The sequence below is a fragment of the Magnolia sinica genome, chromosome 5, assembly GCF_029962835.1.
Source record: "Magnolia sinica isolate HGM2019 chromosome 5, MsV1, whole genome shotgun sequence".
NCBI classification, from domain to species: domain Eukaryota; kingdom Viridiplantae; phylum Streptophyta; class Magnoliopsida; order Magnoliales; family Magnoliaceae; genus Magnolia; species Magnolia sinica.
In genome coordinates, this window is record NC_080577.1 from 47431011 (window position 1) to 47453503 (window position 22493).

General features: G+C 38.7%; 1 protein-coding gene across 1 annotated transcript; it reads right to left on the reverse strand.

The window, feature by feature from the left end:
- Window positions 1-390: 390 nt before the first annotated feature.
- LOC131246024 (adenine DNA glycosylase) lies at window positions 391-15242 on the reverse strand. The gene is made up of 7 exons (XM_058245876.1): window positions 14694-15242; window positions 4698-4757; window positions 3516-3629; window positions 3336-3433; window positions 1835-2385; window positions 1531-1637; window positions 391-577 (listed from the first exon to the last, which is right to left on the reverse strand). Exons 1-7 carry the CDS (start codon window positions 15150-15152, stop codon window positions 506-508), a joined length of 1461 nt encoding a protein of 486 aa, XP_058101859.1. The 5' UTR covers window positions 15153-15242; the 3' UTR covers window positions 391-505.
- Between the last annotated feature and the right edge of the window lie 7251 nt (window positions 15243-22493).

Genomic DNA, 22493 nt, shown 5'->3' on the forward strand with positions numbered 1-22493 from the left:
CAGGTAACGTTAGGTCGCAGTAGTGTTGAGCTTTGAGCGTATAGCCATCTTCTGGAGCTTTGATTTTCGATATATGTATTTCCCTTTCAGCACTGTATTCAAATGTTTATATTAGTAGATATGTGATAATGTTATTGCCTTTGTGATTTGGGTAAACTTGTGGTTATGCTTCTTACGAGATAAATGTACGTTGCAAAAATTCTCCTCATAGGATCCCGGAATCGGAATCTGGCGTATGGACGCTAGGAGCCGAGAATGGGGTACTACGGAGACTGTCGGCACCGGATTCGGCGATCGAAAATTTTGTGAGCCCGGTTTCCAAGTTTGGGGCATAACAGGAATTGACAGTTTTTTTTTTTTTTTTTGGATAATAAATAGAAAAATAAGAAGGCAGCTCAAAACCCAAGTACATAATTAACAGATACCAGAAATTGTGGACAACCTACCCTCTTACACACCAAGAACCAATTGAAATCTTCAGTTCATCAACTCAATTTCTCAGAACCTATTTCCTTCTTGCTCGTTTGAGATTTAGTGGCTGTTTGTCCTTCTTAAAATCCTTGATCATATTGTAAACCTGCATACGGAGGAGTTAGTGCAAATCAGCGAGGATCCAGAAAAACAATGAGAACTCATGGGGGGCTAGAAGCTTCAGTACATCATATGAAAAAGAGAAATGGAGGAGAACAGAGCATTTGGAAAATAAAAATTCCTAGACTACAACTACCAGTGCTTGGCTGAACTATGGATTTGCATGGAAAAAAAATGGAAAGCAAGTGAAAATTTTTGAATTTATCTACTCCAAATTACAGATACAGAAACATGTTCAATGTTCTGATCAAAACTGTCCATAGAATCATAATAGATCTGAGTTGAACAGAGATTGGATGGTAGTCGTTACTTTCTTTCCAAACTTTCGATAAGAATACGCAGACAATTGAAAAAACCAGTGAATGGCGCGTGCCTTGCAAGTGATAAAGAGTAGACAGAAACTCCAACCAGGCTCAGTTGAGCAGCTTGCTTTTTTGGCCAAGTATAATCACCGTGGTTCCACATGATGAATGGGTTGAATCCAGCAGAGGTGCACTAGCACCCAGAGAGAGAGAGAGAGAGAGAGAGAGAGAGAGAGAGAGAGAGGCTCTCTCTTTTTTTTTTCTCCAGAACTCAAGCAATTAATTAAGAGGATGACCATAAAACTACTACAAAGAAAACCAAAGAGAACCAAAATAAGCAATAGAACAAGATACATAAGGCTTCAGGGATCATAGCCCAAGCAATGGAGCCTATGCCAATTTCGGAAACATTTTTCATACCATTCAGCCAAACTTGCCCATATTTGAGTGATTGTACAATTATGAACACCCATCCATGTTTGAGTGATTGGACAATTCATACACAATTTTCGTCAAATAGAATTCAAATCAAGCTGTACATCTTTTTCAGTAAAAAAAACAAATCAAATCCTAGCATTTGAGTTGTGAATAGTAGGAGTTTAACAGCACCAGCTTTTGAATGCATATGCAACCATACCTTTCTTACTCCAGATGTCAATCCCATGGCTTCGATGGACTCGCCATCAACACACTTCCATGCCGCTGAGTTCTGGTCCTCTTCACAATTCAAGACACTCACACCACCTTAAAAAAGAATTTAAAAAAACAAAAACAAAAAAACAAAAACAAAAAACAAAAAACAAAAAAACAAACAAAAAAAAAAAAAAAAAGAAGCAAAAACAACACACATACACAGAGATCAGCTCCGCATAACAGCTAATCTAAGATTAACAAGAAAATAATATAATATCAAGGAAGCTATTCTTAAAATGCTATGGTACCTTTCAGACATAAAACCAACAACTCCACATACATCTGTAGCCGAATGTGAGAGAACACATGAACATATTCTCCAACATCTTCCCTCAAAATTACACTGCTGTTATCCTCTATATCAAGCTTAAATGACTTCTTTAAATATTGATCCATTGCTTGTCTCCTTGCACTCACGTCAACTTCTTCTCCGTCCAACAGTACAGAAGGGAACTCCCAGAGGCCAGCGAGCAGTCCTTCATCTGGCCTTTTTACGAGAAGGAAAACATCACTTTTGTTGGTTTTCTTATAAAGCTTTGGATCCTGGTCTGTCGTTATTTGAACAACGCAAACTGCAGCAAAGTCCTTCCGTTGTTTGGCCTTTGCCACCTTAAATGGATAATCCGTCACCCGTATTGATTCACAGTTTCTGGAGACAGAAACGGCATGACATTGATCAGAAATGGGGCATCTAGAACAGCCTGGGCTGGTTGGAGTGCATATGGTAGACCCAAGTTCCATCAGAGCTTGGTTGAAATCTCCAGGTCTAGAAGGATCAACTAGCTGCCCTGCTAGCTTCCTACCAAAAAGAAAGAAAAAATGAAGATAAGATGAGAGAGAACAGAGAGGATTTTACCAGTACTGCTCCCCAGTTCCTCTGATTGTTGCACACTTCTGTAGGGCCATCAACAGGTTGGGTTTGGGTTCGGTCCTATAGTACCCGTAACGTGGCTAAACAAGTTTGGGTCTTGCTAGGTCCGGGTCATTTCAAATCCAGGTCTAGCTCTTGAAGACCCGAACCTATATTCGATTGGGTTCGGGTACCTATTGGGTCTCTAGATCTACAGTTTCTAGTTGGGTTTAGGACAAATAAGAGCATTTAAATGGGCTCACTCTGACGGATGGATTGGATCACACACACATGCCACTATGACATGTACATGGTATGTAAACGGACTCTCTTACATGTCTGTGGCTTAGGAAACCTCATTTCTTTTGCTTTTATATATATAAATATATATATATATAAAATTTTACTATATAAAACCAACTGGATCCAACCCAACCCAACTTCAACCAGGTCCAAAAAGTGAGACCTGAACCCAACCAGAATTCTTAACAGGTCCAATAAATAGGACCTGGGGTCAGGTCCATCAGATACCTGCGGATCTGGGTACCAATTGACAGACCTACACCTTTGTGTATGATGATCTAGACTGCTCATCTAGTAGGACCCACTGGGGATGGGCCACATGGAACAGCTCCCATTGATCAGTCCCCCATCACCTATCGAAAAGTGTTGAAATATGGGCAGTTGTTTCTAATTATGCCTTGTATGGATGGAACACTGACCAATGGGATCTTTGTGACATGGCCTGTCCACAGTGCGGCCAACTTGATTAACTATCTGGATCATCACGTGACCAGGCAGAATAGGTGATCAAAAAGGGCAAGCGATGCTGGTAAACACCCATCTGAAAACAACAAAATGGAAAACACTGAAATGTCCAGCCACATTCACAAGCTCACCAAAAGCTCTTGATGGTCTCAGACTCTTTTGGATTTGACGAAATAGCCTTTAGTCTCGCAATCACCCTAATCACATTTCCATCGACCACAGGTACTGCCTGAAATCATAAAGGTCAAAAATCTAAAGGAACCCACAATCTTAGTTGCGGCTGTAGATATCAAAAAGGAGCAGAACTTCACCTCCTTGAAAGCTATCGAGGCAATAGCCCCTGCTGTGTAATCTCCTACGCCTCGAACCTTCCGAAGGGCAGAAACTGTTGTTGGAAATTCGCCTCCTACAATTGATTTAGCCCCCTAACCAACAAGAAAAGAATGAGTTTCTTTGGAAAGTTGGAGAGTCAGTTTTACTCATCTGATCCTCCGAGGAGGTTCTCACAACAAAGACCCATCTCATTGAATCCTGCAAGGAGGTTTCCATACTCAGGATTTCCAATGATTTGGTTTGAAACATGCGTGTATGGATTCCATCTGAGAACATACAAAAGAAAATTTACTGAAAATCTAGAAGATAGGTGGTCACTAAAAAATGAGCACAAGATGGTGAAACAAGCGCACCTCCAATGTTGTCAAAATCGTTTTTGTATCACAAATCATAATAGGGGTTGAATCATATCGAATCACAAATTGTATTGTAAATCACAATAATTTTTGTAATTTTCTTAAAAACTTAAAAAAAACATATTATATAAAGAAATAAAAATAAATAAAACTCATTAATCATCCTTTTGCCATCAAGATGCACCAAGTCCATGTCATGATAGTGTTAGATGATTCTTATCTTTCCCTTTTCTTTTCTTTTTTTCCTTTTCTTCTTTTTCTTTTTTGGTCTTTCATTTCAAGAAATTTTCCTTAAAAGACATACAAGGATCCTTTAATAATTTATGTTCTTGTTACCTTTCTTTAATGTAGAATCATGTTGGAAAAGCGACATTTGATACCATAGACTGACAAAAAAAGATATTTTGATTTCTAAACATCATTCCACAATACATATAAGTCAACATGATCGTAACCATCCACAAAAACATTCCAGAAAAGTGATACACCAATTTGGTGCTTCTACCCATTAAAGAAGTAAGAAATCATAAAGTTGAAGGGTATATATCATTTAATCTCTTATAAAGAACAAATAAAATAATTTACCTTTTCAAAACAATTCCTAAAGCCCCCCACCAATTTAAAAACATAAAATGAAAGCCAAGTGAAGCTTAAAATAGAAGAGAACAATTATAATTTGAATCGTAAATCATAGGATTCTTATAAAAAGGGATTCAAGGTGGGAATGAAATTGTTTTGCTTAAGATTCAACTCAAATCGTATATCGTAAATCATAAATCTTAGGATTTTGACAACATTGCACACCTCTAACAAAAAGCGAGCACGCCTGTAATAGCCCAAGCCCGCCCACATCTCATTAACCTCCTGCACAATGAAAAATAACACCAATTTCAGAACCCCAAAAACAAGCATAACCCAGTCGTAAAGGTTCAGACATGACAAGCAAATATCTCCCTTGCCTCCACACTAGAAAATATTTTCTGTGGGTTGTCTTTTTCCTTCCTCTTCAAAGAAACATTTTAAACCTTTTTCATTTTAGATATACCAAAAAAAAAAAAAAACTGCATTACTTGATAGCATAATTAAGAAACTTGGAGAGCAGGTCTAGACTTTGCCGAATTTGACTTTACTCAATTGAAAACTCAGTCAAAAAACCCAAAAGATTCAGAAGAAGGCTTGCGACTTTCTCTTCAAACCCATGAGTCACTTTATCCAAGGCCAAGATTGCAGTAAGTTTCGTGGTACCTAGTTTTGCATCCAGAGCTCACCACTCAGGATAAGAATGTGATGATAATGGGTCAGACCAATTAATGATATGCTCATTTTGAGGTGGTTTTTGTGGATGTGAGCATTCAGCAGATCCTGCCATTGCCATTTGAGCCAAACTGCTCTTGCGTCCAGAAAACACATCACAGTCAGGCCTCATTCTATACGATCCTCAATGAGTTACACCCAAATAGGCCCTTAAAGACTCAAATTTCTCTCTCCCACCCTCCGAAGGATGCGCCAAAGTACTCTTGTGTCTGCCAAACGCATCACAGTCAGGCCTCATTCCATACAATTCTCACTGAAACTCAAAGCCCTCCCTCCCTCTCTCTCTCCCTCTCCCTACACCTGCATCTTCAATTCTTTCGATAAAATTGTGCCACTTCCTTCTTTCCAATAACGCTACAGAAACTTCAACAAAGTGCTTCTGCTACTACATCAAATCTAAAAGGCCTGTTCTTTCATCAGCTGCACAAAACAACCACCATCTTGTTCTAATTCAAAAGTATGATCTTTCCTATCCTTGGCCTCTCTGAACTAACATCAGATGTGGGGCCCATAGTGAAAAGCAGAGATTCCCTGTCAGATGTAGGGCTCACAGTGAAACGTGGAGATTCCCTTGTGTGAAATGATGGTTTTGCCTTTTTTCACTGTGGGGCCCGCAATCCGCATCTGATGAGCATCTCTTTCTCTGGGCCATGTCAGACTGCAACCCTCTGAAAATAATGAACCAAGACCTTGTCAGGTTGGACCGATTCGATGGAACCAACTTTCAACGATGACAACAAAAGGAAAGGTGTTGATTTTGCTGACATCATTAAAATTGGTTTATGTGCTAATTGAACCTTGCCCCACTTGTGAACTCAAACCCAGTTCATCCTATGCTTGTAAGAAATGGAGAGAGGATGACTATGTGTAAGAATCATATCCTCAATATGGTTGCCAATCAAATCAATGACTTGTACTTTGAAACTCTTACTACTCGAGAGTTATAGTAATCATAGAAAAAATCATAAAATACTGATGAAGCAGGAGCTTTAAAAAAAAAATACATGTTGTTCGCAAATATTTCAAATATCAAATGATGGATGAGAAACCCCTATTGTCTCAACTAAATGAACTACAAGGGATAGTTCATGAAATAATTGTTGAGGGTATTCAGATATATGAACAATTCCAAGTGGTTGCAATCATAGAAAAGCTACCACCATCTTGGAAAAACTACCAGAATATCCTCAAACACAAAAGAAAGGATTTGTCCCTTGAAAGACCCAAACTACACCTGCGAATTGAGGAAGAGTCTAGGATTAAAGACAAAAATGAGAAACTGAAAGCAGTCTCTAAGGTAACTGTGACGGAGGAAAAGAAAGAAAAACCTCAACATGGCAAACCTAACCATCCAACTCCTAAAAAGTGAAATTTGAAAGATAAACCCAAAAATTCAAACCAGGATCAAAATTAGAAGAAACCCAAGGACCAGGGAAAGAAGCATGGTGGCTGTTACGTGTGTGGTAAACTTGGACAACATGAAGACAATACTACCATCCAAGAAACCTCAGGCTAATTACAGCCTAAGCCAGAACCACACACGAACATGATAGAAGAGCTCTATGTAACAGTCATAGCCGAGGTCAACACTGTCAATGGGGAAATGAGTGATGGATGACAGAATTATACAGGAGCATCCACTCATGTCTACTTTGATAGAAACTTGTTTAAGACATACGAAACTATTGTGAACAACTCAAAAGTCATTCTAGGAACAAAAGTAACCACATAGGTCATTAGTAGAGGAACAGTTGAGATGAAATTTACTTCAGGGAAGACCATCATCTTCATTGGGACAGCCCATGCACTAGATATGAGGAAAAACTTGATTTATTGGTATCTCCTAAACAAAGATGGGTTTAAACTCGTGAATCGTGATAGAATCTGATCAGTTTGTTATTTCCAAAGCACCTAAACAATGACATAAGATGTTTGACCAGAAAATCTTATTATATGGGTTTATAATAAACGGAACAGACAAATGTATATACTAGAAAACTACTAATAGGTATACAGTTATTATATGTTTGAAAGTAGATAGCATGTCGATTTTTTCTATTGATTTAGATGGCATCATAGTAATAAAAGCCACTTTATCATCAGTATTCAAAATGAAGGATTTAGGTGAAGCAGACTTGGAATGAAATTTGTGAAGAATGGAAGTGGAATTACTTTCTCATAATCTCATTACATTGAGAATATTCTTAAAAAGCATGATAGCTTTGATCGTAAATCAGAGAGCACAACAATTGATCCTAGTATTAAATTCACTAGAAATGAAGGTCATGGGGTTTCTAAACGTGAATATGCAAGTGTGATTGGTAGCTGTATGCTATAAACTGCACAAGGCCTGATATAGCCTATGCAACTATTAAATTGAATAAATACACACATAACCTGGTAGAAGTTATTGGAATGTTGTAGGGTATTAATATATAAAGAAAACTCAAAATTATGCACTTCAATTTTTAGTTATCCAAGTGGTTTAGAAAGGTTCAATGATGCGGACTGGAACTATGACATTGACGAGTCTAAATCCACAAGGCTTATATCTCACCTTTGGTGGAGGTGTGATCTCTTAGAAGTCAAAGAAACGGGCGGTTATATCCCATTCAACCACGGAATCCAAGATCATAGCCCTAGGAATAGCTCGTGAAGAAGTTGAGTAGATAAAAATTCTATCAAGTAATTTTCCTTTAGAAGTGAAACCTGTTCCTCCTATTGTAATATAATGATCATAATGCAGCTATCAGTAAAGCACAAACTAAAAGATGCAATGGGAAATCCAGGCAAATGCGATAAAAGCAAAACTATATTTGACAATTGTTAGAGTATGTAGTGATACTTCATACTTGTCAACTTTATCGAATCATGCAAAAATATGACCAATCCTCTAACAAAAAGCCTTGAGAAAGAAATTATAAAGGACACATCGAGGGGAATGGGACTGCAACCCTTAAAATAAATTTCAATCTCAAGAACCCAACCTAGTGACTGAAGATCCGAAAAAATCTAGGTTCAATGGGTAATTGATATTGGAAGTTCGACTAAAGAGTACTAACATGAATGACAGGCTTGTATGGTCCTGGAATATGGGTATCCGATCCTTATGGCCTAACCGGAAAAGAACAATTTGTAAATCCAGCGTGGGGCGTGGAAGAATCTGAAATTGCGGTTTGCATCGCACTAGTAGAAGTATGGAACTGTTCTTATAGTCCTAAGGGGGGTGAATATGACTTTTCAAGTGATTGTACCAAATAAAAACTTCTATTGCCTAACTTAAATAATTTATAAATAAACTTAGTAAGGCAATGTAACTCTAATGGCTTCCAAGCCAGTTAGAGGGTCCAATCACATAGGCAGCTTAAGATATTTCAATAAAGCAACTAGCCTATATCATAGTGAGCTTGTGTGTGGGAAGTGCTTCCTATCAATCAAATAACATTCATTCAATCATGTATAAGAATTTAAGCATTCAAGAATATATAAGCATAATTAAACAGATGCGCAAATGACAATCTCAAACATAAGCATGTATAGTGTTTCAGCTATGTGCCTACTCTACTCCCGGCATCCACACTCAATCCCAGAGTGCATCGGATTTCACTATTGATGGTTTTAAATCAGGTTCACCAACAACCTTTACAGTCCTACACTAAGGACCAAGGTGTCCCATATCGATTACGTATCGACCATAACGGCTGATACGTAATGGTAACGGTGGGGTCCGTTACGCAATACGGGGGCGTAACAGGTGATGCCCCGATTTTGTTAGCATAACGGCCGTTACGGGCATAACGGCCGTTACTGACCCGTAACGGCTATTACGGGCCTTAAAAAATAGGGAAAAAAAAAATACTTACCTTTTTTTCTTTCTTTTCTTCTTCTTCTTCTTCTTCTTCTTCTTCTTCTTCTTCTTCCTCTTCTTCTTCTTCTCAGGAAGCTGCGGCTGCAGCTGCGGCCGCGGTGGCCTGCTTCTTCTTCTTCTTCTCTCTCTCTCTCTCTCTCTCTCTCTCTCTCTCTCTCTCTTCTTTCCCTCTTTTTTCTTCTCTCTTCTTTCCCTCTTTTTTCTTTTCGGTTTCCCTCTCTCCCTTCTATTTTTTTATTCACAGGTGTACCGCGCACCAACTAGCTGCTGGAGGTACGTGTCATGCTAAGACGAGCGCTGACACTCCTCGAGCTCCGAGTTATACGAACGGTTCAAAGGAGATCAAAGTTACATGGGCTCCACAGTGATGTATTTATTATATCTACACCGTTCATCTATTTTCAGAGATCATTTTAGAGCACCTCCAAAAAAATGAATTATATACAAAGATCGTCTGGACCACACCAAAAATAGCAGCAGAGATCATGATTTTCACTATTAAACAATTCATAGGGCCCACCGTAACGTTTATTTTCCATCCAATCTGTTCAAGCCTTAAGACGAGCTCGTCAAATGAATGGACGGTTTAGATATAACACATGTCAGCTTGATCTAAAACTTTTATAGCCCCCAATAAATTTTTAATGGTGAACTTTTAATTATTGTTGTTTCTTATGGTGCAGTCCACCTGAGCTTTGGATGTGCCTCATTTTTGAGCTCATGCCCCAAATTATTTGGCAAAATGGATGGACAGTGTGGATATAACACATTCATCACGGGTGGGGCCCAAAAAACTTTGACATGTGTGCTACACTTCACAATCCAAGTCCCGCCTAATTGGGGCCCTTAAAAAATTGTACATGAGACATATATTAACTTCAAATTTACCAATTAAATTATGGACTACAATTGCTAACTCACAATGCCAAAATCAAATTGTTTGAATAATTTTAATTGTTAATTTGTGGACTTTTATTTTTTAAAATAGGGCCTTTTGATTTTTTTCATGATTCACTATCTAATAAATGTCCACCAATTCATAAGTGGGATAATGTCAATAAATTGCATGAATTTGAGGCTAATTTGGGGCATAGATTAGTCCTCCAAGTCAGCCCCAAATTGGCAAAGCCATCTACCTGAATTTAATTTCATTTTTTTAAAGAACTTTTGGGAGAAATGATATCAAATTGTTAAGTATATAAATTAGATATTTAGAAAATTAAATATATGAATTTTGTAGTCAAATTCAGGTTTCCTAGTTCAAAAAGTAATCAAACAGTCCGATACAACTTCTCACCAAAGAGTGGACCGTTACACCTCCATAAACATGTTCCAATTTATAAATGAATGCATATTTGGAATGCTTAGAATATTCCGGATTTAATCCAAATTTTTTCATATTTTTTTGGCAAAAAAAATTGTACCGTTACGAGCCGTTACACCCCCGTATCCGTATCGGTATCGGAGGGCACTGTTACGCCAACCGATACCGATACTGGATACCTTGCTAAGGACACCAATTTACGCTCTCCGCAAAAGCAAAGGTCCTGCACCTAGAACCCATGTTTAGGCCCATCGGCCAAGGTTCCACACTAAGCACCAACATTTTAGGCCCACTGGCCACGGTCCCACACAAGGCACCTACCGTTTAAGCCCATCGGCCAAGGTCCCACACAAGACACCTAACGTTTAGGCCCACTAGCCAAGGTCCCACACTAGGAACCTAATCAAGTTTGTTGATGGCAAACCCTTATCCTCAATCCTACACGAGGAAAGAAACTAAACTTTGAACTCTTAACTATGACACTTACTTGTCAGATTGAATTCGCATTTGTAGCTCGTCTTGGGATTCAAGCGCTTCTGTGCTTGAATCAGCTTCTCAATGCTCCCACGATCACATTACTTGGATTTACCTGTTGGCTCAGCTTCATGATCAAAAACCTTGCATATGATATACCTATAAAAGTGACCAAGGTTATGGGAGTTGGTTGAATCTCTAACGGAGGTTATGCATGGGTTTCCTAAGAGATTCAACTAATGAATACACTAGAGTATGATTGAGATCAAAGATATACCTATAGGTTTGGTCTCAATACTCTAGTGAAGGCTTGAGATCATATTCTTCATAAATTCGAGCTTTGAATGCTCTTTAGATGATGAATCGCAATGAAGAGAGCGTGAATCTCATATGGATAGAGTCTAGGTAGGTTAAGATAAGCTTGGGTTACACTAGGGACTCTCAATAGCCTTAATCCATGTTTTTTGCAAGTTCCTACGAGTCATATTTATAGATAAAAGCTTCCAACGGATAGAAAACGACTATAAAACAGCTAGTTTACGATGCTACCGAAGTGACCTTTGATACCACTGAACTTGCTTCAGTAGTACCGAATTATCTATCGGTAGTACCAAATTAAATACCCAAGTTGTTGATCGAAAATAGTCTCTTTTGGTGGCACCAAACTTCGTTTGTCGGTGGTAATCAATGACACCGAATTATCGTTGTAAGCTTGTTGGACTATTTTGAGCCCATTCGGTAACATCGAAGGTATCTTCGGTGGTACCGAAGGTGCTATTCGATGGCACCTTCGTCCTACCGACGTTGGACAGATTTTCCTATTTTTCTTGTTTTGTCTAATACATCTTTCATCAACTTGGGACTTGCTTAAGCCAAAAATATAGGATATAAAATATGGACTACGAATTGGCTTAGAATAGATGACCTAAGTAGGTATTCCTATTTTGGGTTGGAATCATCTATTTGCAAGGTTTAAGAACGTAGAAGCAATTCTTCATCTTCAATGTAGCTTTTCCTACTTCAGCTTCAGTTGCTTCGCCGGTTTACTCTTATCAGGAACTCATCTGACATCAAGACACACCTAGTCACGTAATTGACAAACATGAGTGCAATTAAGTGCACTAACAGAATCTACATTCTCAATGTCCCATTCCTATGGTGGAAATGATGCTAGTACTATAACCTAAGATAGGCCGGTTTAAATTCCTTAATGAGTTTATATCTATTATAGTGGGATATTGATTACAAGATATCCTTCATAGACTCACCTATATAAGTGTATAAGTGGGGCTGCTTCCTATGAGACTTGGGGTTGAATCTCTAAAGCACTCATGAAATATGATTTTGCTCATGGTCATAACATAGAGGCTTGATGAGGACATCTGAGCACCATACTAAAGGAGGGTTGAGCCAATCTCCTTATGGCTAGACAACCATTACACAGGGCCCACTTGAGCCAATTCATATTCCTAGCCACATTAAAGACACCACATGCATGTTCGTGCATCTTTGAGAACCCTACACTAAGAAGATGCACGTGGGCTGCATATAAGAGCTCGATAGACACATCAGGCCGTTAAATCAGGTGGACATGATGATCGGACCGCTGGATTTTGACCGTGGACCATTCTAATAGTTGGATCATCATCATCATCAGACATCTTGATCGTGGACCTCCATGGGCCACGAAATAGTTTAGTTGTTTAGTTTGTTTACATGTTTCATTATTTTTAGTATGTCTCATATTTGTGTTGAGATCAGGGAATTAGAAACAATTTTTAATTCCTTAAGCGTCTTTATGTTGCAATCTTATATAAGAACGCCTTTTTTTTTTTTGTAAAAGGTCTTTTCTGAGACTATAAAGGGTTGGATGTCCACACCCTAGCCATTGTGCATGTTATGAATGAAAGAGATTTCTCTTCTTTTGCTTTGAGATTGAGCCAAAAAAATTCATCATGTGATTGGATTGGAGGTGCGAAACCACGAGGATTCTCTAGTTATCTTTTCTACTTTTGTCTATTCTCAAAAAGATATCTTCTCTCATCTTCTTCTTTTCTTTCTTCTTCATCTCTTCCTTTTTTTTCTTCTTTGTTACCATCCAAAACCTAAATCGAACCATCCCAAGCCCAAACCGACCACGGCCTTATACAGTGGCCCCCTTGTTTCATTATGAATGGTCTTCCCTTCCATTTGCTTCCTTTTAAAAAATAATAATAATAATAATAAATAATAAATAATAAATAAAAATAAAAATAAAAAAATAAACTAATTTCACTAAATCCTATCCCTCAAATTCCAAAATCCCCAATTTTTCCAAACCCATATCCCCAAAATATGAAAATCCTTGTCTAAATCATAAATCCCTAATTCCCACAACTTGAAATCCATATTTCCAATTCTAGAAACCCTAGGTCCTAAAACCCTTAACCCAAAATCTGAAATCCCAACCCAAAACCCCAACCTAATGTTCCAACCTTAATTCTTCTAAGCCTGGATACCCCAAACCCATTTGCCGCATTCCCTAGCATTTAAACCGCCCTAACATGTCAAAACGTGTACAAGACACATGATTTCCATTGAATTCATATTTAACCTTATGCTAGGATGGGGGTTCTATCTCCCATAGGTCTTGGTTAATCAGTATTTATGAGATTCGCAATGTGGGACTGTAATAGGCTTGAATTTGGACTTGTCAAGAATCTGGAATTTATGAATTTATGATAAATTAGCTTTATTTCGTCATTCTATTGCTCTAGTTAATATGTCTTTTAATTTCATGACATCGTATTAGGTTAGATCATTCCATCCTGCATCAAGGCTAGTTATAGAAATCTAGTTGCTGAAAAATATGAGTGAATTAACACGAGTCTTATAGTAAAAGAACATCACTAGTATTCTTAATTTATAAGAATCAAGTCATAGATATAGATTCAAATTGTCAGCTACCTATATATGTTCATATTTTTCCTAGTTGCACAAAGTTTTGTCTAAAAAAAAGGTATATTTTGAAACAAGTGGGACATTGTTGTATTTATAGTTGTTTCGACATACATGATTTTCTTTTTAGATTTTATGTTTTGTCCCACATTAAATAGAGGAGAGCTCCAAATCACACTCATTAGAAAAGGTGCTTCCTTAGGGGCTTGAGCCCTTTCTAGAGACTATGCATTGAGGGGCATGAGGAAGAGCATACCCTATGCAATTTTTCATACACAATGTGCACGCGTGCACGGAGATAGGCCGTGATTGTGGTCATGAGACTCATGACATAGCGTAGTGCAGTGTGATGTGGTGTGTGCATGTGTATAATGGTTGTCCCTTGCCACATTGATTTTTTTTTTTAAATTGTTATAACGTTTTTCTCCTTAATTCAAGAACCGTTACAAAAAGAAAGAGTTTTTGCTCTCTATATAAACAGAAGCAGAGAATGATCTCTCTCTCTCTCTCTCTCTCTCTCTCTCTCTCTCTCTCTCTCTCTGATGTGGGGCCCACAGTGAATGGAGGAGATTTCCACTGTGGGGCCCACATCCCACGGGCAACCCTTCAATTAGTCCACATCAGACTGTAACCCCCTGGTTACAGGCAATTCGTGTCCATTTTCATCACAACCACACATTTGATGGCCGCCAATCAACATTTAGGACTAGGATCATCAATAAAGTGAAATATTTCGATTACAATAATCAGTCCCACAATTTGATTGCCCTTTGGACTGACATCCATGTATGCCACATTTACTACACACACGAAAGTAGATGAACCATACTCCATCATTGTATCAAAATGATTCCTATCTATCTATCTACTGTACAGCCAATACCTCTTGAGAAGCTTTAGCAAGATCAGAAACAGTGGGCCATTTCTCCATCCAACGGTTATAATAATTTATAACGGTCGGAACCCTCGTCTGCTGCAGCATCACTTCTGAGACCCAGACTGCATAAGCACGCGCCTCTCTCTCTTCCGCTCCCCCCACCTTTTCTTCATCATGGTTGATTCTCCAAGGCAATATCCTCTGGTTTTCATAGTACCAGCACAGCAGAGAATCCCTGATCTTCGCGACTTCCTCCGGAGCGAAATCTTCGATATCTGCGCTGCTTTTACAGACCATCTTCGCCGCTTCTCTCATCCGTTTCTTTTTCTTCACCTCGCACTGCTTCTTTCCGTTTCCATCCATGGAGGATGGGACCGTTGGGAGTTCGAAAAGCGTGGGAAAATTCAAATTTGAGGTGGGGCTCTTTCCCGCCAAGCAGTGGAGATGGAAGGAGGATGCGGGCATGAGGGGGTGACGACCGTTGGCGGCCTCTTTCTAAAATTTCTAGGGTTAGGCGGTATGCGTTTTGTGTGTGGGCGAATGGGGAAATTCAATGGACAAGAATTTCTTATTCTAGTGAGCCCGTGCAACAAAAAGCTCCGTGGGGCCCACCATGATGTCTATGTGACATCCATTGCCCGGGTCACGTTAGGGCCTGATACCAGAAATCAAACAGCTTAAGACTCATTTGGGCCAAGAAACAGTGGAGATTGGACGCCCGCCATTGAATCCTTCTCAGGGCTCACACAAGTTTTGTGTAAGGTTGATATTTCTATTTTCGCTTCATCCAATTGAGAATCACCTCATGAACGGGTTGGATGGCATATAAACATCAAGGCAGCCCCAAGAAGGTTTCAGTGCTGGGCATTTCCCACTTCCATGTATTCCCGAGGTCAGGTCGTCTTGTGTTTTGGATCAAACTCAAGTCTATATGGGCTGGGCTCGGGCTTGTGAATATTTGAATTTTGTAAAGGCCTGGTGCGACGGCCAAGCCCAAAATAGTTCAAATTTTGGGCTGATACCAACTTGAGCTCTATACAGCTCCGTGGTTATTTGAGTGACATCCACTAGCTATTATTAAAATGATCCTGAAATGTGGTGTAATAAAAGCGTTAACACCAAATTTTGAATCTGTATATTTTTAGTCTTTTGGAGACTTTTTGGCTTTTTTGTATCTTTTGGAGGCTTCTTGGCTTTTGAAAGACAAAAAAGCCGCTCTGTTATCTCCTCATATGGTGTTAACTTGTCTCAAAAGTTGAATGGGCTTTTAAGAATGGAATTGTGGGTCCACTAAATCAATGATTGGGGTTATCCCATGGCAAACCTAATCCGTCACTTTAATCTAACACCTATAAACACATAGTAAAGTTATTTAAAAAAGATTTGGAGTTGTATGTGGCCCATAACTTCATTAACATTGTGAGTTAATTTCAAATTGTTTCCTTCAGTGTGGTACATTTGTAATGAGTTTTGTATTAAAATTTGGGCATATGTCATGAAATTACAACCATTTTCATTTGTACAGCTCGGATCTACTATAAGAATGTCTAGTGGGCCCCACATAAATCATGGGATAAGTTTAATAGGTGGGTCCCTTACGCTAAACAATCCATTTAGCATTTTCTTTCTTTTTCTTCTTCACTTTTTTCATGGGATGGAACCATTTTAGCCATTAGGACCGTTGTCACATCCATTGGACCCACTCCAGCGAACTTTCCGACATGCATCCGGCATCATTCCCTTAATTTTCAGAAAGCTTCCAAGTGTTTTTTTTTTTTTTAAATAAATAAATTCAATCCTCTAAAAATTGACATAACTCCCTCGTTAGATGCCCGATTTAGGTAATCCTATACTCTTTGAAAAGGTAATTTGATAAAATTTCAAATAGATTTGAAATTGCCTCATTTGGACACATTTGATTTCCCAAAAGTGGACATAAAGTTAATATGGGTCGCTAATACTCACTATAGATGGTAGGTCCCACAAAAACAGTCATAACTCCTTCGTTACATATCCAATTTATATGATCTCATACTTCTTGGAAAGGTAATTTGATGAAATTTCAAATGAATTTAGAATTACCTTATCAAGAGTCTAAAGTTTAGTTTATATCCTCGTGTAGGATTGAGGCTAAGAGTTTGTTATTAACAAACTCGTGTAGGTGCCTCGTGTGAGACCTTGGCCGATATGCCTAAACGTAGGTACTTTGTGTGGGACCTTGGCAGGTGAGCCTAAACGGAGGTGCCTTGTGTGGGACCTTGGCCGGTGGGCCTAAACTTGGGTTCTTAGTGTAGGGCTTTTGCTCTTACAAATAGCATAAATTGACGTCCTTAGTGTAGGACTGTAAAGGTTATTGGTCAACTCATTTTAAAATCATTAATAGTGAAATCCGGTGCACTCTGGGTTGAGCGTGGATGTCGGGAGTGGAGTAGGCACATAGTTGAACCACTATACATGCTTGTGTTTGAAATTGTCATTTGCGCATCTGTTTAATCATGTTTATATATGCTTGAATGTTTAAATTCCTATATATGATTGAATGAATGCTATTAATTGATAGGAAGCACATTCCACACACAAACTCACAACACATGGCTAGTTGTTATATTTGTATATCTTTAATATGCCTTTATGATTGGATCATCTATTGGCTTGAAAGCCTTTAAAGTTATATTGTTTTACTTGCTTTAAACTGAATGATTGTTTAAGTTAGGCAATTAGGATTTTTAAATAGGAAAAATATTCACCCCCCCCCCCCCCCTTGGGATTGAGTGTGGATGCCGGGAGTGGAGTAGGCACATAGCCGAACCACAATACATGCTTGTGTTTGAAATTGTCATTTGTGCATCTGTTTAATCATACTTATACATGCTTGAATGTTTAAATTCCTATACATGATTGAATGAATGTTATTAATTGATAGGAAGCACATTCCACACACAAACTCACAACACTAGGCTAGTTGTTATATTTGTATATCTTTAATATGCCTTTATGATTAGATCATCTATTAGCTTAGAAGCCTTTAAAGTTATATTGTTTTACTAGCTTTAAATTGAATGATTGTTTAAGTTAGGCAATTAGGATTCCCCCACCCCCCCTTTAGGAGCTTGTCTCATATTCATTCTTCAGTATCAGCAGTATAAACCACAATTTCAATTGGTATGAGAGAGAGATTCCTCTGAAAAGGTCTAACAACCTATAGGAAGATCTTGACTGAAGAAAGAATTATGTGCAAAGGAAAGGGACCATCCGTCTCAAGACCACCCATCTTTGATGGTACAAACTATGCATACTGGAAGACCAGAATGATATATTTTCTCTGGGGCTTAGATGATGACGTATGAGAGATTGTTGAAAATGGATATATTGCACCAACAGAACAAATTGTTCTCGAGGATGGCACAACAATCACCAAATCAAAACCCAAATGGACCCAGCATGACAAAGAGATGAGAATGTGTAAAGCCAAAGCTATGAATGCAATTTGCTGCGGAGTTTCACAGGAAGTATTTCATCAGATAAGTATGTGTGCAAACTCTAAGTCAGCATGAGAGTTATTAGAAATTACCCATGAAGGAACTAATAGGGTAAAGATGTCAAGGCTTCAACTTCTAATATCTCAATTTGAACAAATAAAGATGGAAGAAGATGAGACATTCATGGAGTTTTTCACAAGATTAAATGGTATATGAAACTCCATGGGAGGACTTGGAGAAAGAATTCTGGTACCCAAAATATGTAGGAAAATTCTGAGATCCCTACCAGAATGCTTTAACTCCAAGGTCACTACAATTGAATAATGTAGAAACATAGAAGAAATGAAGGTAGAAGAACTAATAGGTTCCTTACAAACCTTTGAATTACACTTTAAACCTTCTACAAAAACCAAGAAGAATGCCCTCAAAATTACCAAAGATATGAATAGAATAGAGGAAGATGAAAATAAAGATGAAGATGTTAATAAGGAGGTAGCTCTGTTAGCCCAACGATTCAAAAAATTCTTCAACAAGAACCGTGGGAAACCATACAACAACAAAGGAGTTCAATTGGACCACAAACGCCAAATAGGTAAAACCTTTAGGAAGTCCAAAGAACTCTAATCCTATAATTGCCAAAAGTATGGACATGTATCCATTGAGTGTCCATCCAAGAAATCAAAAAGAAAAGCTATGGCAGCAACATGGGATGACACAAATGAATCCAATTCTAAAAACAGTGAATCCGAAAGTGAAGATGACCAAAAGTCACTAAAAATACTTATGACATCTACAATGTAATGCCCTGAATTTTGAGGGTCAAGAAAAGATCTACTCCCGAGATCTAGCACATCACTAATGCAATATGGATAATGATGCTTAGATTTCGCCTATATTAATGAGTTAAACATGAGTGAGATAATACTAAAACAGCATATCAGACTCTGAATGTAATTAAATTAAGCAAGCGGAAGTCTGAAACATATATATTTAAGTATGTAAGTGTTTCACCACCTCCATAGTATGAGTATGTAATCGGGCTAAATATATACATATACTATTTCAAAATAAACAAAATGCGGAAAAGTAGATTTGTCCAACTAAGCCAAATATCCATGTAGTCCATGTGCATCGGTACGAGGTCTACATAGACCTACCTGATAGCTGAAAGTATGAGAACTCCTCCTCCTCATCTATAAAGTCCTGCTCCGTCGCATAGACTTCATCAACACCTGCATCTAAACTAGAGTCTGGTTGGTGTTTTAAAACATCGTCCTATAGTGGGAATGAGTGGCCAACTCAGTGGTACCATAAGGAAAAAGTTAACATGTTATCAAGTCAATCAAGCAGTAATGATAAAGTAACATAACAATCACTTCCTAACTACTCTTGTTAATGCAAGAATGGAGTGTAAGTAATGATGCATGCCCTCACATCAAAGCTCCCTCACAAGTGACTCCGACAACCTATTTCGCATATGACATCACTGCCTCCTGTGCAACTTCATCGCCTTTAAAGCACATCCTAACTAATGCAATACGATACATGGTCGTGTTTTCCGAGTACTTAATTAAGCTTATTCATACGGTAGATTTGGAAAGCTAGGGTACCTCCTTTTATATCATTGACCTGAACCAAAGGATCCATCTAGGTTTGTCACTCCTGGTTAAGCACATACAATAGGTAAGTTGTAGGGTCATCACTCCTAATGAAAAGTAGTCAATAGGCAAATTCAAGAGTTTATACTCGCGGTCACTACAGGGAGGCTCGTCGCCTCAATGTTGGCCAACTGCACGAACATGGTGTCTCATACCACCATGCCCGGCTCACGAGTCTTAATTACTCACTGGTCACTACGGAGAGGCTCGTCACCCCAGCGTAGGCCGACAGCTCGAACACGGTGTCCCATACCACCATGCTCAGCTCATGAGTCTTAGCATATCGTGGTACTATGGTTAAAGTGGGCCTTTACATTGGTAAGGGGTACCTTAGATTCAAGCAATAGTGTCGATACATGGTAAACACACAATAGGTCAATCGATTTATTAGGCAAGTTCGATTGGTACGGGCACACACTGACTTAATCGACATGGAGTGCATAAGCACCCCTCATGGCCTAACAACTATCGATAATCGTCGTGCGATCCGGATTCATCAAGTATACTCAATGTGGCGAGACTAATTCGGCCACCCGAACAGGGACTGTACCGATTGCCTGGGGTACGTTGTAGCCTTAATCTTACTCAGATGCAGCAAATAAACACATGGGATAATCATTTCAGTATTTAACAAACAATCCAAGTAAATTCCTCATTTGAGCATTTCATCAAACACATTGATCATGTTACCAAACACTTGCATTTCATCCATAAATTGTGTAGAGGCAAATATGATTACATGAAAGAAACTATATATATGCATAAGGTAATAAAGAATCATATTTTAATACTCATAATAAATATAAAACATCAACAATTTCTCATTCAGACAATTCATCAAACACTTAGACTACACTTCACCAAATATCTAGACTAGGTTAGTTACAACATATAATTTAACAATTCCTCATATAGAGATATCATCATGTATATGACAAGGGTGAATCCCTATATCAGTAATTATGGCATACCCAAATCGCTTTCAAATGTTCATTCAAACATTTCAACAAACACATGGGATGCATCTTTCACTCATCACAATTCATATAAGTATGTCTTACAGAAATCGGCATATCTAAGACAATATGGTAGCAATGAAGTCAGATATAAATCATTAGCTAACATTGAAAGCATTGATAACCATAACATAAGCGTTTATAGTCCGCACCTTTCGTCGGGATTCTCGACTTTGACTCGGTTCAAACTCTACATTGCCGAAAATAGAACGTCGGGCACCTACATGACGTAATAGGTTAGCTAGTTTGACAAACAATCAACCTGGATCTCTACAACGACATTAGGGTTAGGTTTTCTTACCCAAAATCGTAGCTGAAACAGGTTGTGTAGTGTAACGGGACGAAGATTTGGTGCGTGGAATCGTAGGAGAGGATTCATGCAACGATCTCCCAAGATCTCCCTTCTCTCTTTCCTCTTTTCTCTTCTTTTTTCTCCTCTCTCCCTTAGAGTTTGATGAAATTCGTATATGAGAGAGGTGGGGTGAAATAAGGGCTATTTATAAGCCCAAAAGTGATGCAAATGGCCCCAAAGCCACTATATACATAGGTTATACCCTTTTGGTAGCTGTTTTTAACAAACCGGGCTTACAGGGAGGCCCATTACTCACTTACGTTATAAGGTACGTTCCCTAACAATGGATCTATGCTAGGACATGATTTCGGTGCGATCGGATAGGTCGATCGACCGTGGATGACTTGTGTCAGATTAATAGTCATACTTACTCAATCGGGGCCACCGTTATACGGATATGTGTAGGAAAATTTCCTTTCCCCATGGGTGAAGTTTGGTAAAAAACTGACAGTCTTAAATTCTCAATTTTGCGTAAGAGTGAACGACCTGATTCACTTAAATTTTGGTTCATTTTCTAAAGATATTCGCATTTCTCACACACTTCACTCAGGGCTCAAGTTGTATGTTTCTGGACACTATCTGGGCTTGATTCCTTGATGGTTGTCAAGCCCAGTAGGATGGACATAGTCCTATAGTTTCGCGGTCATCGGACCCTTGACGTGCAGTCTAGGTCTAATACGGAGTTTTAATGCACTCCCGAGAGCGACAGGCTCTTGGGATTTCTCCTACGTCTTTAAGTGACGTTGAGTCAATGGTATTAATGGTTTTAGGCATTCTCATTTATGGAAATGGTGGGCCGAGCTTAATCCACCGATTATTTAGTCTAGTACTTAACTATTTTCTGGCTAACTTATTTGATAGGATGCGGTCCTCGGGTAGTCCTGCCTGAGGTGATTCTCAGGTCCTTATATGAATTTTTTCGAGACGTTACAATATACCCCCTTAAAGAAAAATTTCATCCCCAAAATTAGTACCTTTTTGTATTCCTTGAGGATTTGAAGGTAGTTCTTACGGACTTTAGCTTCTATTTCCCAAGTAGCCTCCTCCTAAGTGTGGTGTGTCCATAACACTTTCATAAGTGGGATAACTTTGCTGCATAGCACTTGTTCCTTCCTATCTAGAACATGCGTGGGCCGCAATACATAGGTAGCGTCTTCACTTAGCTGTACTTGATAATATGGGTAGGGTCAGGAACATATTTCTTCAGCATCGATACATGAAATACGTTGTCCACGTCTGCGAGTAGTGTAGGCAATGCAAGACGGTATGCTACTACACCCACTTGGTCTAAAATCTGAAAC

What these genes read in the sequence shown, in the direction of transcription:
- LOC131246024 (XM_058245876.1), bottom strand. Translation starts at nt 15,152, where the DNA reads ATGCCCGCATCCTCCTTCCATCTCCACTGCTTGGCGGGAAAGAGCCCC. An exon ending in CCTCGATAGCTTTCAAGGAG is followed by an intron (nt 3,434 to 3,515) that starts GTGAAGTTCTGC and finishes TTATGATTTCAG; the next exon opens with GCAGTACCTGTGGTCGATGG. An exon ending in GAGACCATCAAGAGCTTTTG is followed by an intron (nt 2,386 to 3,335) that starts GTGAGCTTGTGA and finishes TCTTTTTGGTAG; the next exon opens with GAAGCTAGCAGGGCAGCTAG.